Source organism: Aspergillus lentulus (genome assembly GCF_001445615.1).
Source record: "Aspergillus lentulus DNA, contig: Alt16, strain: IFM 54703, whole genome shotgun sequence".
Classification (NCBI taxonomy): domain Eukaryota; kingdom Fungi; phylum Ascomycota; class Eurotiomycetes; order Eurotiales; family Aspergillaceae; genus Aspergillus; species Aspergillus lentulus.
Window position 1 is genome coordinate 4,527,594 of NW_028322113.1, and position 18,875 is coordinate 4,546,468.

The 18,875-nt window shown below is 49.8% G+C and overlaps 5 protein-coding genes across 5 annotated transcripts; 3 read left to right on the top strand and 2 right to left on the bottom strand.

Annotated features, from left to right (window-relative positions):
• Positions 1–1,991: 1,991 nt before the first annotated feature.
• On the top strand, positions 1,992–6,276 carry ALT_8937 (putative transporter mfs2; the record flags this gene model as incomplete). The annotated part of the gene is made up of 3 exons (XM_089600496.1): positions 1,992–3,119; positions 4,710–4,983; positions 5,030–6,276. 3 exons carry the CDS (start codon positions 1,992–1,994, stop codon positions 6,274–6,276), a joined length of 2,649 nt encoding a protein of 882 aa, XP_089455389.1.
• A 262-nt stretch (positions 6,277–6,538) lies between these two features.
• On the bottom strand, positions 6,539–7,903 carry ALT_8938 (kinesin family protein; the record flags this gene model as incomplete). Its single annotated transcript, XM_033563904.2, has 1 exon — positions 6,539–7,903. One exon carries the CDS (start codon positions 7,901–7,903, stop codon positions 6,539–6,541), a length of 1,365 nt encoding a protein of 454 aa, XP_033419795.1.
• Positions 7,904–8,714: 811 nt separating this feature from the next.
• Positions 8,715–9,772, top strand: ALT_8939 (aromatic alcohol reductase; the record flags this gene model as incomplete). The annotated part of the gene is made up of 2 exons (XM_033563903.1): positions 8,715–8,786; positions 8,834–9,772. The coding sequence occupies 2 exons, from the start codon at positions 8,715–8,717 to the stop codon at positions 9,770–9,772; spliced, it is 1,011 nt and encodes a 336-aa protein (XP_033419794.1).
• Positions 9,773–11,089: 1,317 nt separating this feature from the next.
• Positions 11,090–12,082, bottom strand: ALT_8940 (glycosyltransferase family 90 protein; the record flags this gene model as incomplete). The annotated part of the gene is made up of 1 exon (XM_033563902.1): positions 11,090–12,082. The coding sequence occupies one exon, from the start codon at positions 12,080–12,082 to the stop codon at positions 11,090–11,092; it is 993 nt and encodes a 330-aa protein (XP_033419793.1).
• Positions 12,083–15,833: 3,751 nt separating this feature from the next.
• Positions 15,834–16,142, top strand: ALT_8941 (uncharacterized protein; the record flags this gene model as incomplete). Its single annotated transcript, XM_033563901.1, has 1 exon — positions 15,834–16,142. One exon carries the CDS (start codon positions 15,834–15,836, stop codon positions 16,140–16,142), a length of 309 nt encoding a protein of 102 aa, XP_033419792.1.
• Between the last annotated feature and the right edge of the window lie 2,733 nt (positions 16,143–18,875).

Genomic DNA, 18,875 nt, shown 5'->3' on the forward strand with positions numbered 1-18,875 from the left:
GTTGGATGAGTCTGCCATCTTGAAAGCATCTGCAAATTGGTAAGTCAGTTGATAAACCTACTAAGCCTGCTTGCGCTGGCTTAGCACCTGTAAAACAGGACATATCACTCCAGGATTGTTGATATGTTGTACGCATTTCCCAGCATGCCCTCCGCCGTCTAGCTGGCCCAGTAGCATACCCAGGAGCTGCTATATGGGCCGACCTGCTGCTCCCCAGATGTACGAATGCTATCCGCCGCTCAACCAGGAAAATCCGTGGGAATCTGAAAAGCCACTGCTGCAGTTCTTCATATTAACAATTCCGAGAGTCTTTGGAAGCTTAACTAATTACATCTGTCGGCGAGAGCGCCTCCTGGAAGGAATGTCTGTACCGCAACATTCTCTTTGTGATATAGCCGTAGGTACGAGCAAATAGCAGGACATTCCACTCTGGCTCTGAGTTCAATCCACCATATACTGCGACTCGCTTTGCGATACCATAGATAAAGCAGCAAAAGCGCCACAGGGTCCCTTTTCCGAAGCAAGTCTTCAAAGGAGCCACGAATACAGCGCATGAAGAGTTGAGTCTGACCTGTCGTGACCTCGCTATCCGGGAGGTCTAGGATCTGGGATACTGCGTGGGTGGCATGGAAATAGGGATTGTTTCTCACCGTAGATGAGTCGTTGAGAAGACACAGGGCAGCCAAGGGTCTTGGTATACCATCTATGCCCCTCTCTGGCAAGGGTGAATGCATGATAGCAAAGGTAGCCGCCATGACGTGGAAAAGACTGTCCGGTCGTAGCGGGTTCACTATATTCCACAGTGCCATTTTACCCTTGCTCATACGTAACCAGTCCAAATCGGAGTCACCAGAAGACTTTAAAGGCCACGATTCTTCCGGCGTGCGTGCATCAGGGGACGAGAAGGTCAAGACAGCCAGAGCAGCCGCAGTGGCCCAGATTGGATCCCTATCTTTCGCTTCAATCGGTTCCCTTAACCGTCTGTTGAGAAGAGAGGTGCTTTGAGACCAGTGATAGCACTCTTCTAGACTGCGACGACAGCCTAATGAGCTGTTGAGATGGCGGTCATATGTAAATGCCACAGCCAGAGCGGCGTGCATTAAGAAAGGGTACTGTAAGCCATAGGTTAGTCTGTCCGATGAACATAACCAATGTATAATACTTACAGCGAAGGCTAGTCTCAGGAGCTTGCGATTAACGAGTATCATATTAGGGTCATCTGGGGTAATGAGACTTCGTCCAAGATATCGGGTGATAAAATCTTGACACTTTGCGTTCAGTTGATAGAATGTGGATTCGTCAGAAATCCACACAGGACTGGCTACAGGAGGTTGAAGGTCTGCTCTTCCTAGAACCTCAACCACCAATGACTTCCCTGTGTCAGCGGCGATGGGCTGCAGGTCGGGAACATTGAACATGTAGTTGCATAATACCCCAAATGAAGTACATCTCTTGCAATGCGGTTTGCTTTCGTCGCACTGGATCCGTTCAGCCAAGCACCATCTAGGAAAGTCTAGGAAAGCCGAGAGCCACGCACCTTGAGTTTTCTGAGCTTGCAATTTCGGCAGCCGAATCTCGACCTCCGCAGAGACTTACGCTCCCGGACTTCTCTTGGACGAGTTGAGGCCATACTTTGCGCAGCTTTCCTGTGAGGGACGAGAACTGGCCATGGTCATCTAAGGAGTCCAAGGCACCACTTTAGTTTCACATCGTCACAGACACCCATTATGACCCATTTGGTAACGGTCTAACCTCATTTCGGAAACACGCCGTCCACGCTAGCTGTTCCTCGGATGCAGAGCCCTCTGATTGGCTGGAATTCTGTCCTGACTATATCACTATATCAAAGAGTAAGTAGTTGATGATAGCTGAATGGTATAAGAAGAGGGTCATTCCTCAATATCCTAGCATCAGAGGCTAATGTTTATAGCATCAGAAACATAAACTTTGACTTGATACCAGCCTCTGTTCCCATACTTACACAAGTCCAAATGACCACCCACCTCGCCGCTGTCTCCCCAGCCAAAGGCCAACCCTTTGAGCTCCAAACCCGCCCCACCCCAAAGCCAGGACCAAACGAGCTCCTCATCGCCGTCAAATCCGTAGCTCTCAACCCGGCAGACACCTACATGCGCGACCAAGGCCTCTTCATACCCGCTTACCCCACGGTCATTGGCTTCGACATGTCCGGCTTAGTCCTTGAGGTTGGCGACAACGTCCCCACGTCCTTCCGACCTGGTATCACCAGGGTCGCCGCCTACGCCGCCTCGGTCTGGAAGTCCTGCGATCCAGACTACGGCGCATTTCAGGAGCGGTGCCTCGCCCCCTGGCAGCATGCTGTGCCGCTTTCGGACGAGAGCATATCATGGAACGAGGCGGCAACCTTGCCCGTCGCTGTTGAGGTAGCCCTTAACGCGTGGGATGCTATTGGGGTGGCCCGGGCGGGAGCCGGAGAAGCCACTGCTTCTGCTTCAGTCTCTGCGGACTCCACTGGTACAGATATCAATACCAACGCAGGGAAGCTAAAGAGTATTAATATCATGGAAAAAAGAGAAGCTCTCCTAATCTGGGGTGCCTCCTCTAGCGTCGGCACCATGGGCGTACAAACGGCTCGACTGCTGCGGGACGATCCCGACTCTTCTTTCGCGGCTGTGTACGCCACGGCCGGATCGGCGAATAAGCATTATGTCCGTTCACTGGGCGCGGATCGCGTGTTCGACTACAAAGACTCGCACGTTGTGGATGCGATTGTTTCCGCGGCCAAGGAGGACGGGCTAGTGATCCGGTACTGTTTTCTTGCTACCGGGCAACTGGCGTCATGCCAGGCTGTGCTGAAAGCATTCCTCGGAGACGATCAAGAAGGGAAGACCACGAAGATGGCGAAGATAGGATCAGCACCCCCGGTTCCTCCGAATGTGGAGGTCGTGGATGGCGTAGAGACGATATTTGTGGTGCCGTCGACAGTGGAAGCGGAGAGGCTGGAGCAGTTCAGATACTGGATCGGGACGTGGCTGAGGGAGAACCTGGCCAAGGGAACCATCAGGCCGAGTCCGGAGCCGAGCGTCGTGGGAAAGGGTCTGGGGGCTATCAATGCTGGGTTGGACCAACTGCTCCAGGGGGTTAGTTGTACAAAGTTGATTGTTGAGGTTGCAAATTAGCATGGAAAGATTAGATGAGCACAAACATCGGAAGCTAACTAAACAACACTTGTCCTTGTGGCTTTTGATTTGTGCTATGTTTCTGCAGAGTACGCGTAGCTAAGAGCACATAATTTCTAGTAAAGTCGGGTTCCTCAACTCCTGACACAGTTTTCTGAATTACGTTCATAAAATCTGGGTTTTTATAAAGTTCCACGGGTATGAATATATGATCCAGTCTGTATACGCTGGTAAGGCCAGTATAATTAGGAATCACTTATGAACAAGCGCTTAATCCCCTAACTTTCTGGACCAACTGAGGCAAAAGATGTACTATGATTTGACCTTATAGTCAAACCATGCCTGGCGTCCATATATATATGTGTGTGTCTTCACTGGCTTCACACTCATAACAACTACATAACTATACAGATATATAGTTATATACCTTACTATTGGGGCGGCGGAAACAAGTGTTATATCAGATAAGGTTCACTATTGTCTGCATCAGCCACTTATGTATCTGAATACTTATGCATGTAATTGGTGGATTAAACGGCTAGTATATTGCCATTACTGCCTGCTAACCAGTATATATGGGATAGTATCTTCTAGACCGCCATAGCTTATACTTTCAACCTTCCCTCGGATCTGTTTAGGCTTAAAAATCGGTGTTGGAAGGGTTTCCCAGACACAGGCGACAACATTCAATTAGGGGATGCACTGGTCAGGAAGCCAGTTAGAAAGAATAGTGGAGTGATTTAATGCGGTTATGTAGAAACGAGACGTGGAAGGTAGACCCATTGATGAAATGGACTTGAAACTATCTGACTTGATTCACTTGATGGTGACTATTGACATGAACATGAAGCAGAAGAGGAGATTGAAGTAAGCATACAAATACATCAGGTGCCTAGACAACTGTTTCTAGCATAGGAAAAGAACAGTGCAGAATATTTCCAATAGATAGCTCTATTGAGGATCAAGAGAGAGCAGGTGGCTGAAATGGGGGTCATCCCTCTTTAGCCAAAGCAACCTCAGACACCAACCGAATACTCCAGCTGTCTTACTGGTAGATTTGTCATAATGATGTACTTTATAGAAACGAGTGAAGATCTACAGATCTAACCTACTCATGACTTGGAACCGATAACCTTCTTCATGGTCCAGGCATGGGCTGTGGGGACCTGGTAAGGCTAGTCGTATAGTTCCGGTGAAGTGCCGATGTTGATCAACCCCCACATATTACAGCATAGCTTCACCACATTCCTTGCCAGGACAGGTTAATGATCAAGTCACACCTGTATTAGCATCATGACACATAAACACATCAGAGACGTACCTGGGGCGAGTCTATCATATAATTGTTTCCATGGTTGACAATTTAACACCCCTGATTCCGTGATTGACCCTTTTGTATGCTTGCGCTCTGTCCTCAAGCTCAACACGTCTAATGCAAATATATCTCCAGTATCGCCGGATCAAAAACGATGTCAGGAGTTCGCTGAAAGGTGAATCGGTAGGTGCCGTTTAATTCGGCGAATGTCAGTAAGAGAAAAGCTGACCCCCTAGACAAAACCTTCAGACGCCAGTGGGAGTGCTGAAGAAGGACGGCGCTCGTCAGATCCCGAGTCCAATGAGAATGTCGTCTCAAAGGTCTACTCTTCTAATGACATCGGCCAAATCGACGCTCATCGCTGGAGTCCACCAATCAAATGGATAGCCACCGTGATCGTTTCGTCCATTGCGGCGTGGGTTTCCTTTGCAGGAGCTATTGATTCCCAGGCAGGCTCAAAAATCTCAACCGAGTTCGGAATCAGCGAAGAGGCTGAGACATTGGCAACTGGTAGGTTCCTGCTGCGTATTAGCCTACAGAACTAATGCTTGTCTAGCTATGTTCCTTTTTGGTTTTGCCTTTGGTGCCCTTGTGACCGGTCCCGTCTCCGAGACGGTTGGCCGCAATGCCGTCTACGTGACATCTCTGGTTATTTTCATCGTCTGTGTGGTTATAACAGGCTGCTCCCACGGCCTTGCTGTACAAAGCATATTTCGCTTCTTTGTCGGGTTCTCTGGCTCTAGTCCATTGGTATGTGCTGGGGGTTCACTGTCCGACCTATGGACCACGACCCAGCAAGTCTATGTATTTCCCATATTCTCTGTTATCGCGTTTGTGGGCTCCGCTACGGGGCCACTGGTGGGAGGATACATTGCCCAAAGCGACATATCCTGGAGATGGGTTGACTGGGTGACTGCCCTCGTCGCAGGGTTCTTCCTCGCAACTGTCGTCTTATTCTTGCCCGAAACATTCCAACCGGTTCTCCAACAGGTCAAAGGAAGGGAGATACGGCGTATCACCGGAACCGACAAGCACAAAGAGTCGAGTGAGGAAGAAAGCAAAACCTCGCTAGCCATGCAGATCCTCCTCGGTATCTGGCGACCCTTCTACCTCACCGTCTACGAGCCCATCGTCGTCGTCTGCGCGCTCTACCTGTCCATCATCTATGTCATCCTCTTTACCTGGCTGAACGGCTTCGAGTACATTTTTGCAGACACGTACTCATTTACAAAGGGACAGGTGGGACTCTGCTTCATCGCCATGTTCGTGGGCAACTGCTGCGTCATACCTTTCATTCCAGTCATCTACAAAATCTACACAAGAGCCCGCCACAAGGCCCAACAACGCAACGAATCATCCAAGGAGGAAGACGGCGCCAATCCAGAATCCGCAAAGCCCCCACCAGAGATCCATCTCTACTACGCCATGCTGGGCGCCCCCACTATCCCCCTCTCCCTCTTCTGGATGGCGTACACCACGAAGCCGCAGATCTCCCCCTGGGTCCCCATCGCCGGATCTCTCCCGTTCGGCTTCGGCTTCACCACCGTATTTGTCTCATGCTATCAGTATCTGACAGACTGCTACGGTATCTGGTCTGCCTCTGCGCTTTCGAGTGTGAATTTCGTGCGGTGTCTGTCCGCCGGCGGGATGATGTTGGCTTCAATGCCGCTGTATGAAAACCTGGGGGTGAAATGGTCGTTGACTTTACTGGGGGCTGCGTCTGCGGTGATGGTGCCGGTGCCTTTTGCATTTTATAAATGGGGGTATGTGATTCGGAGGAAAAGTAAGAATGCGTTGGCTTAGTTGATAGAGTTTGGTTGGTTGAGATTCGTTCCTGTCGCGTGACATCTGTTATCTGCTTTATAATAGGTGTTTGTAGGGGGGAATATATGTCCCCAGCCCACAGTGTTGATATCTACTACAGGGCTGCCAGGCAAAGAGCCCTTGATGTATTTAATACAAAAATTATGACTCTACGACTGATCTCTAGTCGCCGGTGGCTGATACTTGACATGCATTGAAGATGTTCAGATAAACTGTGGTAGATTTGGCCACGTCTAATGCCCTATTTACGTCCCTTGACCTTGTCTCCGGCCACACCGATCAGATTTCCATACTTCAGCGTGTCAATCGTCGCAGTGTACTGCTCCGACGAAGGAGATGCCGTAAGAATCATCGCCGAAAACCCGTCATCTCCTTCACCCGCCAGGAAATGCTCACGCAGGACCATCGTCAGCGGCGACGACCGGAATGGAATGCGAGTCTGCTTCTGGGCCATCGCGCGAATGACCTCCTTCAAGGACAGGAGATCCGTATTGATCTGCCTCCCCTCCTGCTGCTCCTGGGGCGTCTGCTTCGCTCGAGATGTCGATACACTGCCCTTGTCGTGGTAGTACTCTGAACCAGCCAAGTCCACAAAGACCAGCTTTCCACCCAGACAAGCATGGGGACAAGCCCGTTTGACTTCTTCCACATATTCCTCCGCTTTCTGGACATACGACTCGAACTCCGCCTTCTTCGCCTCGGCTTCATCAATCGCCGCCTGGTTAATCTGGTACTCCGGATTCGGCGCAAACTTGCCATCCGGCATCTGGATAAACCCCTTGGAATTCTCCTCCAGATAAATATCCGTCGCGCGCTTCCCAACAGGAACAAGCTCCGACTGCCTCTCCACAACCGCGTCCCTCGCATCCAGGAGCTCCCGCGTGACAATCTCCACCTCGAAGACAGCATGCGTCCGGGAACTTTGGTCATGCACCGTCGACGTCCCCGTCGCGCGGCGCCCAATCCCCGCCAGCAGCTGCGCGTGGAACTCGTCAAACGTCGCACACGCCTTCGTGACGATCGGACGCACGCGCACTTTGCCGTCAGCGAGCGTTTCCGTCTCGCCGCGGATGTGCGTTTTGCCGTCTTGCCCTTCGCGGATGTGGCATTTGCATCTGTCGTTTAGGAGGTCGAAGGCGGTGTTTTTCCGCAGCTCGTACATGCGCAGTCCGAGAAGGAATTTCCCGTTTTGATCAGCGGTTGCATTCAGCTGGTCGAGATGCTCATACAGCGCTCTCGCGGCAGACAGGCACAGCCCGAACTCGTCTGCATGCTCGAAATCATACCCGATGATGGTGTGCGACTTGCCGCTGCCGGAGTGGCCGTAGGCGAAGAAGTTGCAGGACTGCCCGTTCAGGACGCGGGGGAGGGTGGGTGCAACGACAGCCTCGAAGACGGCTTTGTTGTTGTCATTTGCGGTGAAGATGCGGGTAAACGCCGGCTCGCTTTTCCAGGGGCGGGATAGTTTGTGCGATGGCGGTGGGGTGAGCGAGAGCGCGGAGGTGTTGTTGGTGGGATGCGCGTGCTGTGTCCGGGTGATTTCCGGAGTGTTGGCCTCGGATGGCGAGAGAGGACGCCAGCGGATGAAGACTTTGATTGATTGCATGCTTGTTATCGACTGTTTGCCAGTTACGGATACGTGGACAGGGTATCTGCTCTGAATTTAAGTCCAAGATTGAAATAGCCCCCAAACTAAGGCCCAGGCACCAGCGCCATGTCTCGGGGAGGTCGTATTATTTGACGGCCAATCCACCTTGACCGCCGGTGATTTTGGTGGATCTCCATTATTGAAGTGCGATTACCGCGAGTCATGCTATTTATCTGTCATGGCCCAAAGAATGATGGATGTCTTAGCTTTGAATTACCTTTTCCGGTATCCTCATGGCCGCTCGGACAGCGTTCGTGCCTGAGGCAGTAAACGTGCCCGTAAAAGTCGATTTGTGCCTCAGGCATCACTTTGCCATGGCAGATATTGTATTCCAGCAAACTAGCATTGAATCCAATATAGCCTTAGAAGTGAGATAGGTGACTATCTCTTACTTCATAAGCAAAATGACGATCGGTACGTCGGGGTCTTATCCTCCGACCTGGTCGACAAATCGTCGATGCCGTTCATTGCATAGCCAGCCCTAACTCCGTTATTTCCGGGGTCTTTGCCAGAGAACAAGCACCAGAACACCAACAGCCATTGTTCTGTCCAAATCAGGCACCTTCAAGCTATCGGGGGTTTGGATCCTTCCGTCGGCTTTACATTGACCCATCTCTATTATCTCCGTGACTTGACCGGTTCCCGAACGGCCTTTGGAGCTCCGCTGGAAGACATATAAACTGTATGACCGGCTTTCAAGATGACCCCAGAAGACCACCCCAGAACAAGATATTCACAATTATCGCATCTGATAGAGTAACTTGACAACATGACCCAAAAGTACGCCAAAGATCAGCCCGCCGGTTTCACCAACCGCATCGAGCGCGTCGCTATCGTGGGCGTAAGTCTGCTTCATCCTCCTCCAAGTCCTCACTAACATAACGTCAGGCCGGCGGCACCGTGGGCAAATACATCACCCAGGAACTCCTGAAGACAGGCCAACACATCGTAACCGCGCTCACACGCGCAGACAGCAAGAACAGCCTCCCCGCGGGCGTCCGCACCGTCACAGTCGACTACAGCGATGAGTCCACTCTTGTCTCCGCGCTGCAAAACCAGCAGTTCCTCATTATTACGATGAATGTCTTGGCGCCAAAGGACACGCAGAGCAAGCTCATCCAGGCGGCTGCGAAGGCCGGTGTGCCGTACGTGATGCCAAACTGCTACGGCTGCGATATCACCAATGAGAAACTGCGGAAGGAGATGTTGGCCGGGGAGCCGGTGCGACAGGCTTGTAACGAGATTGAAGCAACTGGTGTTTCGGCGTGGGTAGTGCTGGTCTGTGGCTTCTGGTATGAGTTTAGTCTGTCGACTGGGCCCGAGTGGTTTGGGTTTGACTTCAAGGAGAAGAAGGTCACGTTTTATGATGAGGGAACGGTCAAGATTAATGTGAGTACGTGGGAGCAGTGTGGGCGGGCTGTTGCGGCGTTCTTGAAGTTCAAGGAGTTGCCGGAGGATGAGAATGATGAGAGCCCGACGGTGAGCGGCTGGGCGAACAGGCAGCTGTTTATCTCGAGCTTCCTGGTTAGCCAGAGGGATATGTTTGAGAGCTGGAAGAGGGTTACCGGTGACAAAGAGGAGGATTGGACCATTGAGTATGAACCCAGCGCTGAGCGGTATCAGCGGGGTATTGAGAGGATGCAAAAGGGTGATCGTCGCGGCTTTGCGCAGGCCATGTATGCGCGGGTCTTCTATCCCAATGGGGGTGGGGATTATGAGAGCAGCCGGGAGCTGGATAATGCAGTGCTTGGACTGCCTAAGGAGGATCTCGACGAGCGGACCAAACATGCGAAGGAGATGTTTGAGGCCGGTTATTCTTACTTTTGATCTCGCTGCTGACTGACGAGGATTGTGTATGTCGATGTGCTGTTCTTTATGAAGATTTGTATGGTCAAAATATGAATTGTCCGTGTCACTCAATGGCATAAGGTTAGAACCACACATGAGCCCAGCCATTCGCGACCAGAACCTGCATTCCGCGACCAGACAGAACTCCTCGGACTCATGTCGGCCATTATATCTCTCCTTCAGTCTTCCACCCTCCGTCGAACAACAGACTTACCAATCGTCTACGGTGACGCAGCAAACCAGGGCCTCAACCTATTCTCCCAGAGAGCTAGAACAAGACACCGCAGAGAAACCCACGCACTGGCGGGATGGACAGCCGCGTACGCAGGGCTAACTGTAGCCCACTCGGGCCGGTAGATTCAGGAAAACTACCTTCATCCGGGAGAGATGGTTATCTGTGTGTTTGCTATAAAGATCCGCTCGTGCTGGCCTTGACGCAATGCATGCGACGCGAGACTATTCAACTGTAGTGACTTGGTGAGGTATATATAAAGCGGCTCCAAGGTCGTCCAAAGTACGCAGCGGATTGAGAACCCGTCGATCAAGCGACGTCAAACGGTAAATCAGCGGAATAGTCCGTTGCGAAGCAGTCCGCAGGAGACGCTTGGCTTTGAGGATATGGAAGCAGTAAGCGTTGCTCAAGCATTGAGGCTTACAGTGTAGTGTCGCACATTTGTGAACGCAAAATGTATTAGCACTCGAAGCCGAAAGTGTTGGGCAGACGCTCCGTCCGGTTAAGCCTGCCACCAGCTCAGGTCTAAGCAAGATAATAACAAGGTGAAACATCTCCTGTAGAAGAACAGTGAAAACCAACTGTAATGAGTGCTTACTAGCTAAACAAGATCCCTGCCTAAATTGAGGCTATGCTTATTTCGCATGAGAATGACGAGGGTTATTTGGTCCCTGTTTCAGGTATTAGGTGGGTCGATGCATCAGGCAATCTACATAGTAGGGAGGTAATGTGACTTAGTAGCCTAAAGCTCAGAAAACCCCGACAATCATTGGTCATTAGACAGACACGATGCTCCGACGGGGTACGCTAGTTGCCTCTCAGATTCCCTGTTGTATAGGTGGAGCGTTGCCAGGGTCTTTTGGGACACGCACTACCACTCAATGCCACACGCTTCTGATTCCTAGATCAGAATGGGAAACTAGCATATGTGGTGTGCCCAAGGCTTGCGGATTTATCCATGAAAATTTACGGTTTCGGACTCATTGTTCGATCCAAGTACAATATATCCAATTGAGAATAAGCCAAGCTGCATATTTAAGGAAAGGAGTCAACTGTACTCAACACTAAGTCCTGGTTGAGCTCTCGTTTGCAGGCCTCGTTGGATCTTGGAGTCTCGCCAGCTCAAGGAAAAGCCGATACATATAGATAGTCAGATCCTCTTTACGAAAGGCATTTGAGAACCATTCCCGCCCCTGCTCCGCAATCTCCCGGGCTCGTTTCTTCCCGGCCTCAGAGGTGAAATACATGACCATTTCAGGCAGCTCCTCCATGCTTTGACTAACGGGAATGTAATGAACCCACGGCATTAGACGGTCATCGTGCCATTCTCGTAGAAGCGTCTGTTTGAGCGGCGCGGACCTCGACGCAAGCAGCTTGTAGTACCGGCCACTGATGCCATTGCCGTCGATGTCAAACACCAGACGCGAATGCAAGGCTTCGTCCTTGTCGGCCCAGGATTTGATTCGGAAGAGGGCTCGTTGGTCACGGCAATAGCGTCTCTCGCATTGGAGGATTCGGGTAAAGGCAACGTCGAATAGTCTGCTGTTAAGGAAGGACGATTTCACTAGGTTGACCAGGCCTGCGCCTTCCCGAAGGTAGGAATGGGGACCGTTTCCCAAATTCTGTGCCAGCTTGACATAACGCTGTCGGTGGAAGCTTTGCCAGTCATCATTCGCCGCAAAGCCACCGGTGGTTGAGCCGGTCCAGTAGAGATTGTTGTGTTTGGAGTCCCAGCTCATGTCCTTGGCTTCTACATATTCAAATTCCGGCTCAAGATAGGCAGGGCTAGGGTACAGAATATCTCCCATTGTCGAAAGCGAGCCGGTGGACAGTATAGGAGCCAGACCTTCAATCAAGGGGAATGATGTAGGGCTCATCAACAGTCCGTGTGCTTCACGGTACTCGGGATGGCGGCATAGGTCTATTGTGGAGTGACGGTCAGTCACAAACGGGAGACCAAACGTTTGCACCTTCGGTCTGTCGGATTTTTTTCTTTCCTCCGACGGACACGGTTTGATCAATGCATCCCAGACAGGTCTCTTAGAATAGTTTGTCATGTTGAGTGGTCCAGACCTCCCAGAGGATGGTGGTATCAGAACCCTGGGTTCATCAAGGTGATTGACAAGAAATTTGATATTCGGTAAAAGACCATGCGTATCTGCCAGTACCGTGTTAAGAAACCCTTGGATATTTCTATCGACACTGCGATGAGGGTGGTTACAATTCGTTCTGGCTTCTGCAGACGAGAACGTGCAAACCCAAACATCACTGTTCAGCGTATCTTGTAAACGGTTGATGTTTTCAGTAACCTCGGTCCCGCTGATACTCCAAAATGGGGAGATTCTATCATAAATGATATCAAAGTCATCAATGAGCGGTGAATGATGTGCTTTGGCGAAATTATACCAACTTTCAAAGCCTGGCGGTGGTTCCATGCCGTAGCGGCGGCGATATTCCTCACAGGCAGCGGCATAACTGTTTGACTGTCTTTCGAGCAAGACTTGAAAATTGGCCTTCGCATCTTGAATGAGTAGCTCGATCGGATGTGCGGAGGATTGTATCACTGAAGACTTTGCAACGTGGATGGAGTAATTGTTGAATAGGTATGGGACTAAATAGACGACAATGCATACCCAGAGGGCAGATTTGGATTTAGCCTTATCCGGTAGAAAGGAGATAATCTGTCCTAGGGCAAATATTGATGCGATAAGATGGGACAACGCCTGAATATTCGAGGTCAAGATGAATGGATTCCTGGTGGCCACAATGCTAAATGTCCCTATGACCGCAGTGACTGACCAGGAACAATGCTCAGCCTGACACTAGTGAGCATTGATAATAACATAGCCGCAAGTGAACATACTGTCTGAAGGAGGAAATACCACATCAATGATTTAGCGATTCCTGGCAAGATGGTGTCCACAATAGTGGTCCTCGGGGGCCCGAATAGCGCAATTTCCACGCCTAGTATAGCCAATTGAGTGACCACCACACGGAATGCAAGCGGGCATATGATATGCCCACTAGCAATAGATCTACGGAGTGAAGCGCGCTTGCCAGACTTGGACTGCCGCATCAAAGCGAGGTAAACAGCCAGCAGTCCCACCACTGGAATCCCCGACAGCGCACTGGCTTGGAGATCCCAGTTGGTCAGCGTGATTATACAGAGCACAGCAATAAAAGCTGGGATCCAGACTCTGTCTTGGCCTGACGCAGATCTTACCCCCGCCTGAGTCCCACTTTGTTCGATGTACGTTTGCACTGCAGCCAACAGAGGACTCAGTGCTGGCTGTAATATCAAGACAAAGTTAGCTTCGGAGACTTTGTCCTTTCAGGAAGGAGTAAGTGACTCACAAAAAAAGTAATTATTCCAAATTCGGCTTGATAGAGAGACGCTGAAGACACGGCCAGAGCAACTGCCCACAAGGATACACCAGATACAGGTGTATGCTCTACTGGCCCTGGCAATGTTGCCCTTGAGCAGCTGCGAGCCCGTGAATTTCCCCAGTAATGGTGGATGGCGGGCAATATCATCCACGAAAGAGCCTCAGACAAGAGTTCACTTTCTCTTGTGAACAGATGATGCCTCAAGAGGCTGCTTGATATCGCGGCACCTGCTAACTGGGTGATTGGATCAATGTGCTGAAATGGTGATTTCCACATTGTCACAATGTCAGAGAGCTGTATGCGTAGCTCATAATCATATCATCATGGTCATTATAAACAGCAGCCGTGACAACTCAAGAGGACACTGATGTTGAGATAATCCAGCATGCTGACAAGGAAAACTCTCTGTCCATTATTTCCACGCAGCAGGGTCCAGCAACAGCTGTTTGGGCCCCAAATTGTTTCATAACTCAAAGCGGTTATAGCCGCCATGGTCAGTTTCTTTCAAGCCACCGACGGTCCGTCCTGCTAGCGTCCATGTCAATCATCAATTCATCGTTCCGGTTGGCCGTTGAAATTGGAGCTGGAAGTCCCCGGATAGCTTCCACCAATGGTTCATTTTCCACATTAGGCTTCCATAAGGTACCGCTACTTACAGGCATTGCTTCTATCCACCTGCAGTGGACTAATACTTCTGACGATCAATCCTTGCGTATTTTCGACGGCACTGCCCGATATGAGACGGAGATGTAGGCTGAGTGAGACTGTCCCTAGGTCTGCTACTGCTTTCAATTCTTCTTCCCGTCAACTCAAAACCAAAGTACCACAATCACATTTCCAGAATTCCCTAGCAAGTCTTCATTCCACCATCAAAATGCAGTTCTCCTCCATTGTTACTGTGGCCATTGCTGCCCTCCTCACTGCTCCCTCTCTGGCCTGCAAAAACTTCTCACCTCCGAGGCCCTGTCAAGGCACCCAACTAGCAATTTAAGGCACTCCAACCCCAGCGAGAAAGGTGAGACAATAACGCATCCTTTGTCAAAGGGATTGGTGGACAATCGCTGTCGTGGAAACACTAGTAAATACTACCTCTTGGCACTCAGGGACTAGAATCAGACCTCCACTGTGATTCTGGAGTACCAAGCCGTGCCTAGCCATATATTAATAGAGATCCCTGCTGTATATCAGATCAGGACATTAATCCACTCAGCCTCGGTTTAGACAATGATCTGGCCGGCCAAGTATATGCGTTCCATGAGACGACTCTGAGTGTGCCATTTCAATGCATAACACCATGCTGGACTGGACTTCTCCGGAGCTAACTGCTTCGCAACATCTGTCATATATACGAGACCTAAAGGCCTAAAGTTACAAGGCTACATGCGAAGGAGAGCATAGCAAAACGTCAACCAGACAGGCAACAGCTGCAAATTGTGGACATTACGGCGGAGTCATATTCTCTGTCCGATCTCTGTCGATACGGTACCTCAAGAGCGTGTTACTAAGTGAATGCTGTCAGACCACCATCTACAGAGGTCTAGATGTGGTGCCTGTATTATTGAAACTGCCTGATATAGGTACATGTGTCTTACAAGGTACATTGAGTGCTCCAGGATAGCAAGGGAAGAAAGTCCGGCACTCCGGGGTCAAAGAGCAATATGCATGAAGACTTCATGAACACTCCATTAATGACCTGGACAGAAACCCTGTGAATGCAATTCTGAACTGCCCATATGCGCTGGCTATCTGACCAATGGGATAAATAATGCATTATTTTCTTGTTGGTTCTGAGTCTTCAGTCAGGCTGGATGGGATCTTCCGGAGAACAATGTACGTCCTCTACAGAGGTATGAATGAAGTTGAAGACGCTTTTCGTGACTTTCGTCGCAACTCCAGTGGACAATCACAAGCTGTCTGTCGGATGACTTTGGACGAGTCTTCGCCTATCAACGCCAGAGCGAATCGGCTCTGGGAGATCTTAAGAGCCGCCATACTGGCCACGAGAAGGACTATACCGCCAGACTGACTGCATGTATATACACACACTAGGGACAAAACCCCCTCATTCAAGCCTGCAGGAGAGAGGACCAATGATGACTTGTGTATCCAACATTATACAAGGGCTGGATTCGAATCAATTCACCATGCAGAGCTGACTGTAGCGAATCCTTCACGATTTCACCGTCGGAGAGACCGACTAAGGTGTCGCATTATTGCATCTGACGATGAAGTTCACCGAGTTCAAGCAAGTTCATGACTGACAGGCGGACTGGAGCCAGCCCAACATCCCACTCATCGTGAAGTATAAAAGCCCCCTTCCGGTCTGCTACTGTTATCAATTCTTCTTCCCATCAACTCAAGCCAAAGAACCACAATCACACTTCCAGAATTCCCTCAGCAAGTCTTCATTCCACCGTCAGAATGCAGTTCTCCTCCATTGTCACTGTGGCCATTGCTGCCCTCCTGACCGCTCCCTCTCTGGCCTGCAAATGCTACGTGAACGGCAACCGTGACGACGGCCGTACCCATTCCTGCTGTGACCAGCTCCGCGGCATTTTCCGTTTTGGCAACGATTGCCAGGCGGGATCCATCTCTGAGCACCTCTCCAACTTTCGCAGATGCTGCGGCGGGTCATCCGACTGCGACTATCCCGGTCTTGCTCTGGAGGAGACCGAGGTGGACTATATCAAGACCATTGTTGCTCTTCCTACCGCCGTGGCGTCTAACTAGACTCCGAGATTCACTCCTGGGTTATTTCGTGACATAACGACCATTCATTTTTGGACCTCAGAACAAATGGTGTGCTCCGATATGCTCGAGATGATTTGTTGGCTCGCAAGGAGAAGTGAGAGGAAGGTGTCGAGTTAAGGATTGGATGCGTTTATACATGGTGATCACTCTTTACCGTCAGCTTGTGTACATGGATATGCCAATTTCAACACACATGTATGTAGGCTGATCTCGCTCGCTTGAAGAAATGAAATGAAAAAACCGACTGGACCTTGCACCAGAAAGAGATTATTCATCACTTGAGTATACACCACCTCTCCCTCGCCCTTTACCCCTACTTCAGAAGATTCATTAGTTCAAATATGAGCCCATAGTTGGACTTAGACTCACTCAAGCTACATAGTTTCATTTCTGTGAACAGTGATTCTAAAGTATGATTCATTCCCTAGATATAGATGGTCATGTTACGCTGTTCTTCTCGCAGCTGAGGTAGACTCATATTGTGATTCCCCCCCCTCCCCCCCCCCCGAAAGTCACAACTATTTAGGTATAATAGACTGAATTCAAAGGTCCGATTTTCTTCAGTAAATAGACGAAGTAATAATGAACACTGGTTACTATACCTTACTACCATATATTGTCATGTCTCGTAACTCTATGGGCCACTATGGGAGCTTGGATTTTCCATGAAAATGCGAACAAGGGGGGAAGATAGGAAGTAGAAAATTTTTAACATCTGGAGTATACTCATGGAACTCTCTAGTGCTTTGTTCAGATTGGTTATTTGTTTAGGTTTCCCATAAGCTAAACTGTAGAGTTAGGACAAGATGTCAGCAAAATGTCATTATCAACCGCACCTGCAGTAAGAATGAATAATAGAAAATTGCACCAACATGGGTTCATCATCTTCCCAACTCTACTCGGCGAAAAATAGCGGACCTCCCAGGACACGTGTCTCTTCATGATTAAGACCACCGTACATGCTTGCCCCAGCAACAGTTCATGACGATGCGACGCCCCCTGCCGCACATGATGAACAAGTATGCGCCCTACTCGAGGAGTGCATGGAGGGGACAGTATACCTGCAACACCACATGCCATACCGACGGTCCAGCAGGCCGCAAAGCCTAACAAGCCAGCTGTTGCGACTGGATTTTCTTCCGTTCGCAAAAGCCCAGCGAACCTAAGGTCCAGTCCCTGTGATTTATGACAAAGCTGGGGTCAGACAAAATCAACCTGTCGATGCCTTTGCCCGGTGATTTTGAGTGGGAGGAGACCGTCATAAAAGACAATAGGATGGTCTATGGCAAGTGGGCTGTAGGCTGGGATGAGAAGGTGAAATTGTGCGCGGTGCGGCCATAGGAGGTTAGCTGACTGATGGTCTTTCTATCGGTTCTCATCCACAAGCAGATTACGTCCGGAGAACGGTGGTAGCCGCCGAACTTGGGACCAAGAGGGGTCTCCCTGTTCTTTTCCTCAAACACATCATGCCAGTCAGTGTCTAGATGCCACACATAAAAGTAGTGGTGCTGTGAGTCACTGCTCTTCTGCCTGTTGAGAAGCGGCTTGGGTCATTTGATTCTGTACAAAACGATACACACGAATCGCCTCCAGACTCGAACCGACCTTCTTGATAGCAGCACTGATGTCTCCCCTCCCCTTCCCAGCGGGAGATCATTTCCAACTCCTAGGGGTTAGTCGCATCAGCTGACTTTCGTTATTGGCGCATCGTTAAATCTAGACTAGACGGTAGATGCAGGCTGCACCACTACCTTGACCTCAGGGACCTGGACCGCGGACACTCAATCTGGATGCGAACGGATGGCCGATCCCAGTTTCTTAAACTACACTTGGACAAGTGCTAGGCCATCAACCGCATCCACGACCACAACTTCCACAAGGGAGGTATCACATTAAAATACAAGTTGGCCACCATACAGGGGCAGTCAGCTTTGATTGAAGCTGGAACTAAACGGGAAAATACATACAGCAGCATGTCTATGTTGGTGCTCACCCATCCCAGCGTCTGCTCCCTCGCCGCTTTGCTGCCCAAGTTCCGGCACCTTCAGGTGAATATTCAGGTACCTGAATATTCTGCACTCAAGCTAAAGAGTCACATTTTGGCAAATAGGCAAGTCAACGGCCTTATAGAGGAGATAAAACCCATCATGTGTCCATCTTACTCTATCTCCATTCCTTCCTCCATACTCCAGGTTAATCGGACAATATGCCACGAGATCCATCATATGCCAAGGAATTGCCGGAATATGTGCCCCAGCGTCACGTCTCGCAAGAGAATCTTGCAGTAGATGTATGCAATAAGTAATGTCCAGATTAGCCTAATATTTAGAAGAGCATGTGATTTACTTATCACTGTATAGGCTCCATAGAAAACTTAAGAAGTCAAAGGCACAAATCAACGACTGGACATAGCATATAATTAAATAAGAATAGCTCTATTATGAACAAATAGCTAGAGCCCTGACTGTACAGCAACAGAAGTATCACTAAGTACTCAAGACATTAAACTATGAGCAGCCTCAAGATATTAATCTAGGTTGTGTACTAGGGACATGCTTATAGGCTTTGCAAAATCCATATTATCTCTGCTGGTGGATAGTCGCTGTAATTATCTTCTATGGATATCAGCTGACCCTAGCTGTGGAAAATTGGTTCTGGCTAGATGACTTCGAAGCATCAAGACAAGGACAATGGTGAGCAGAATAATCCTGC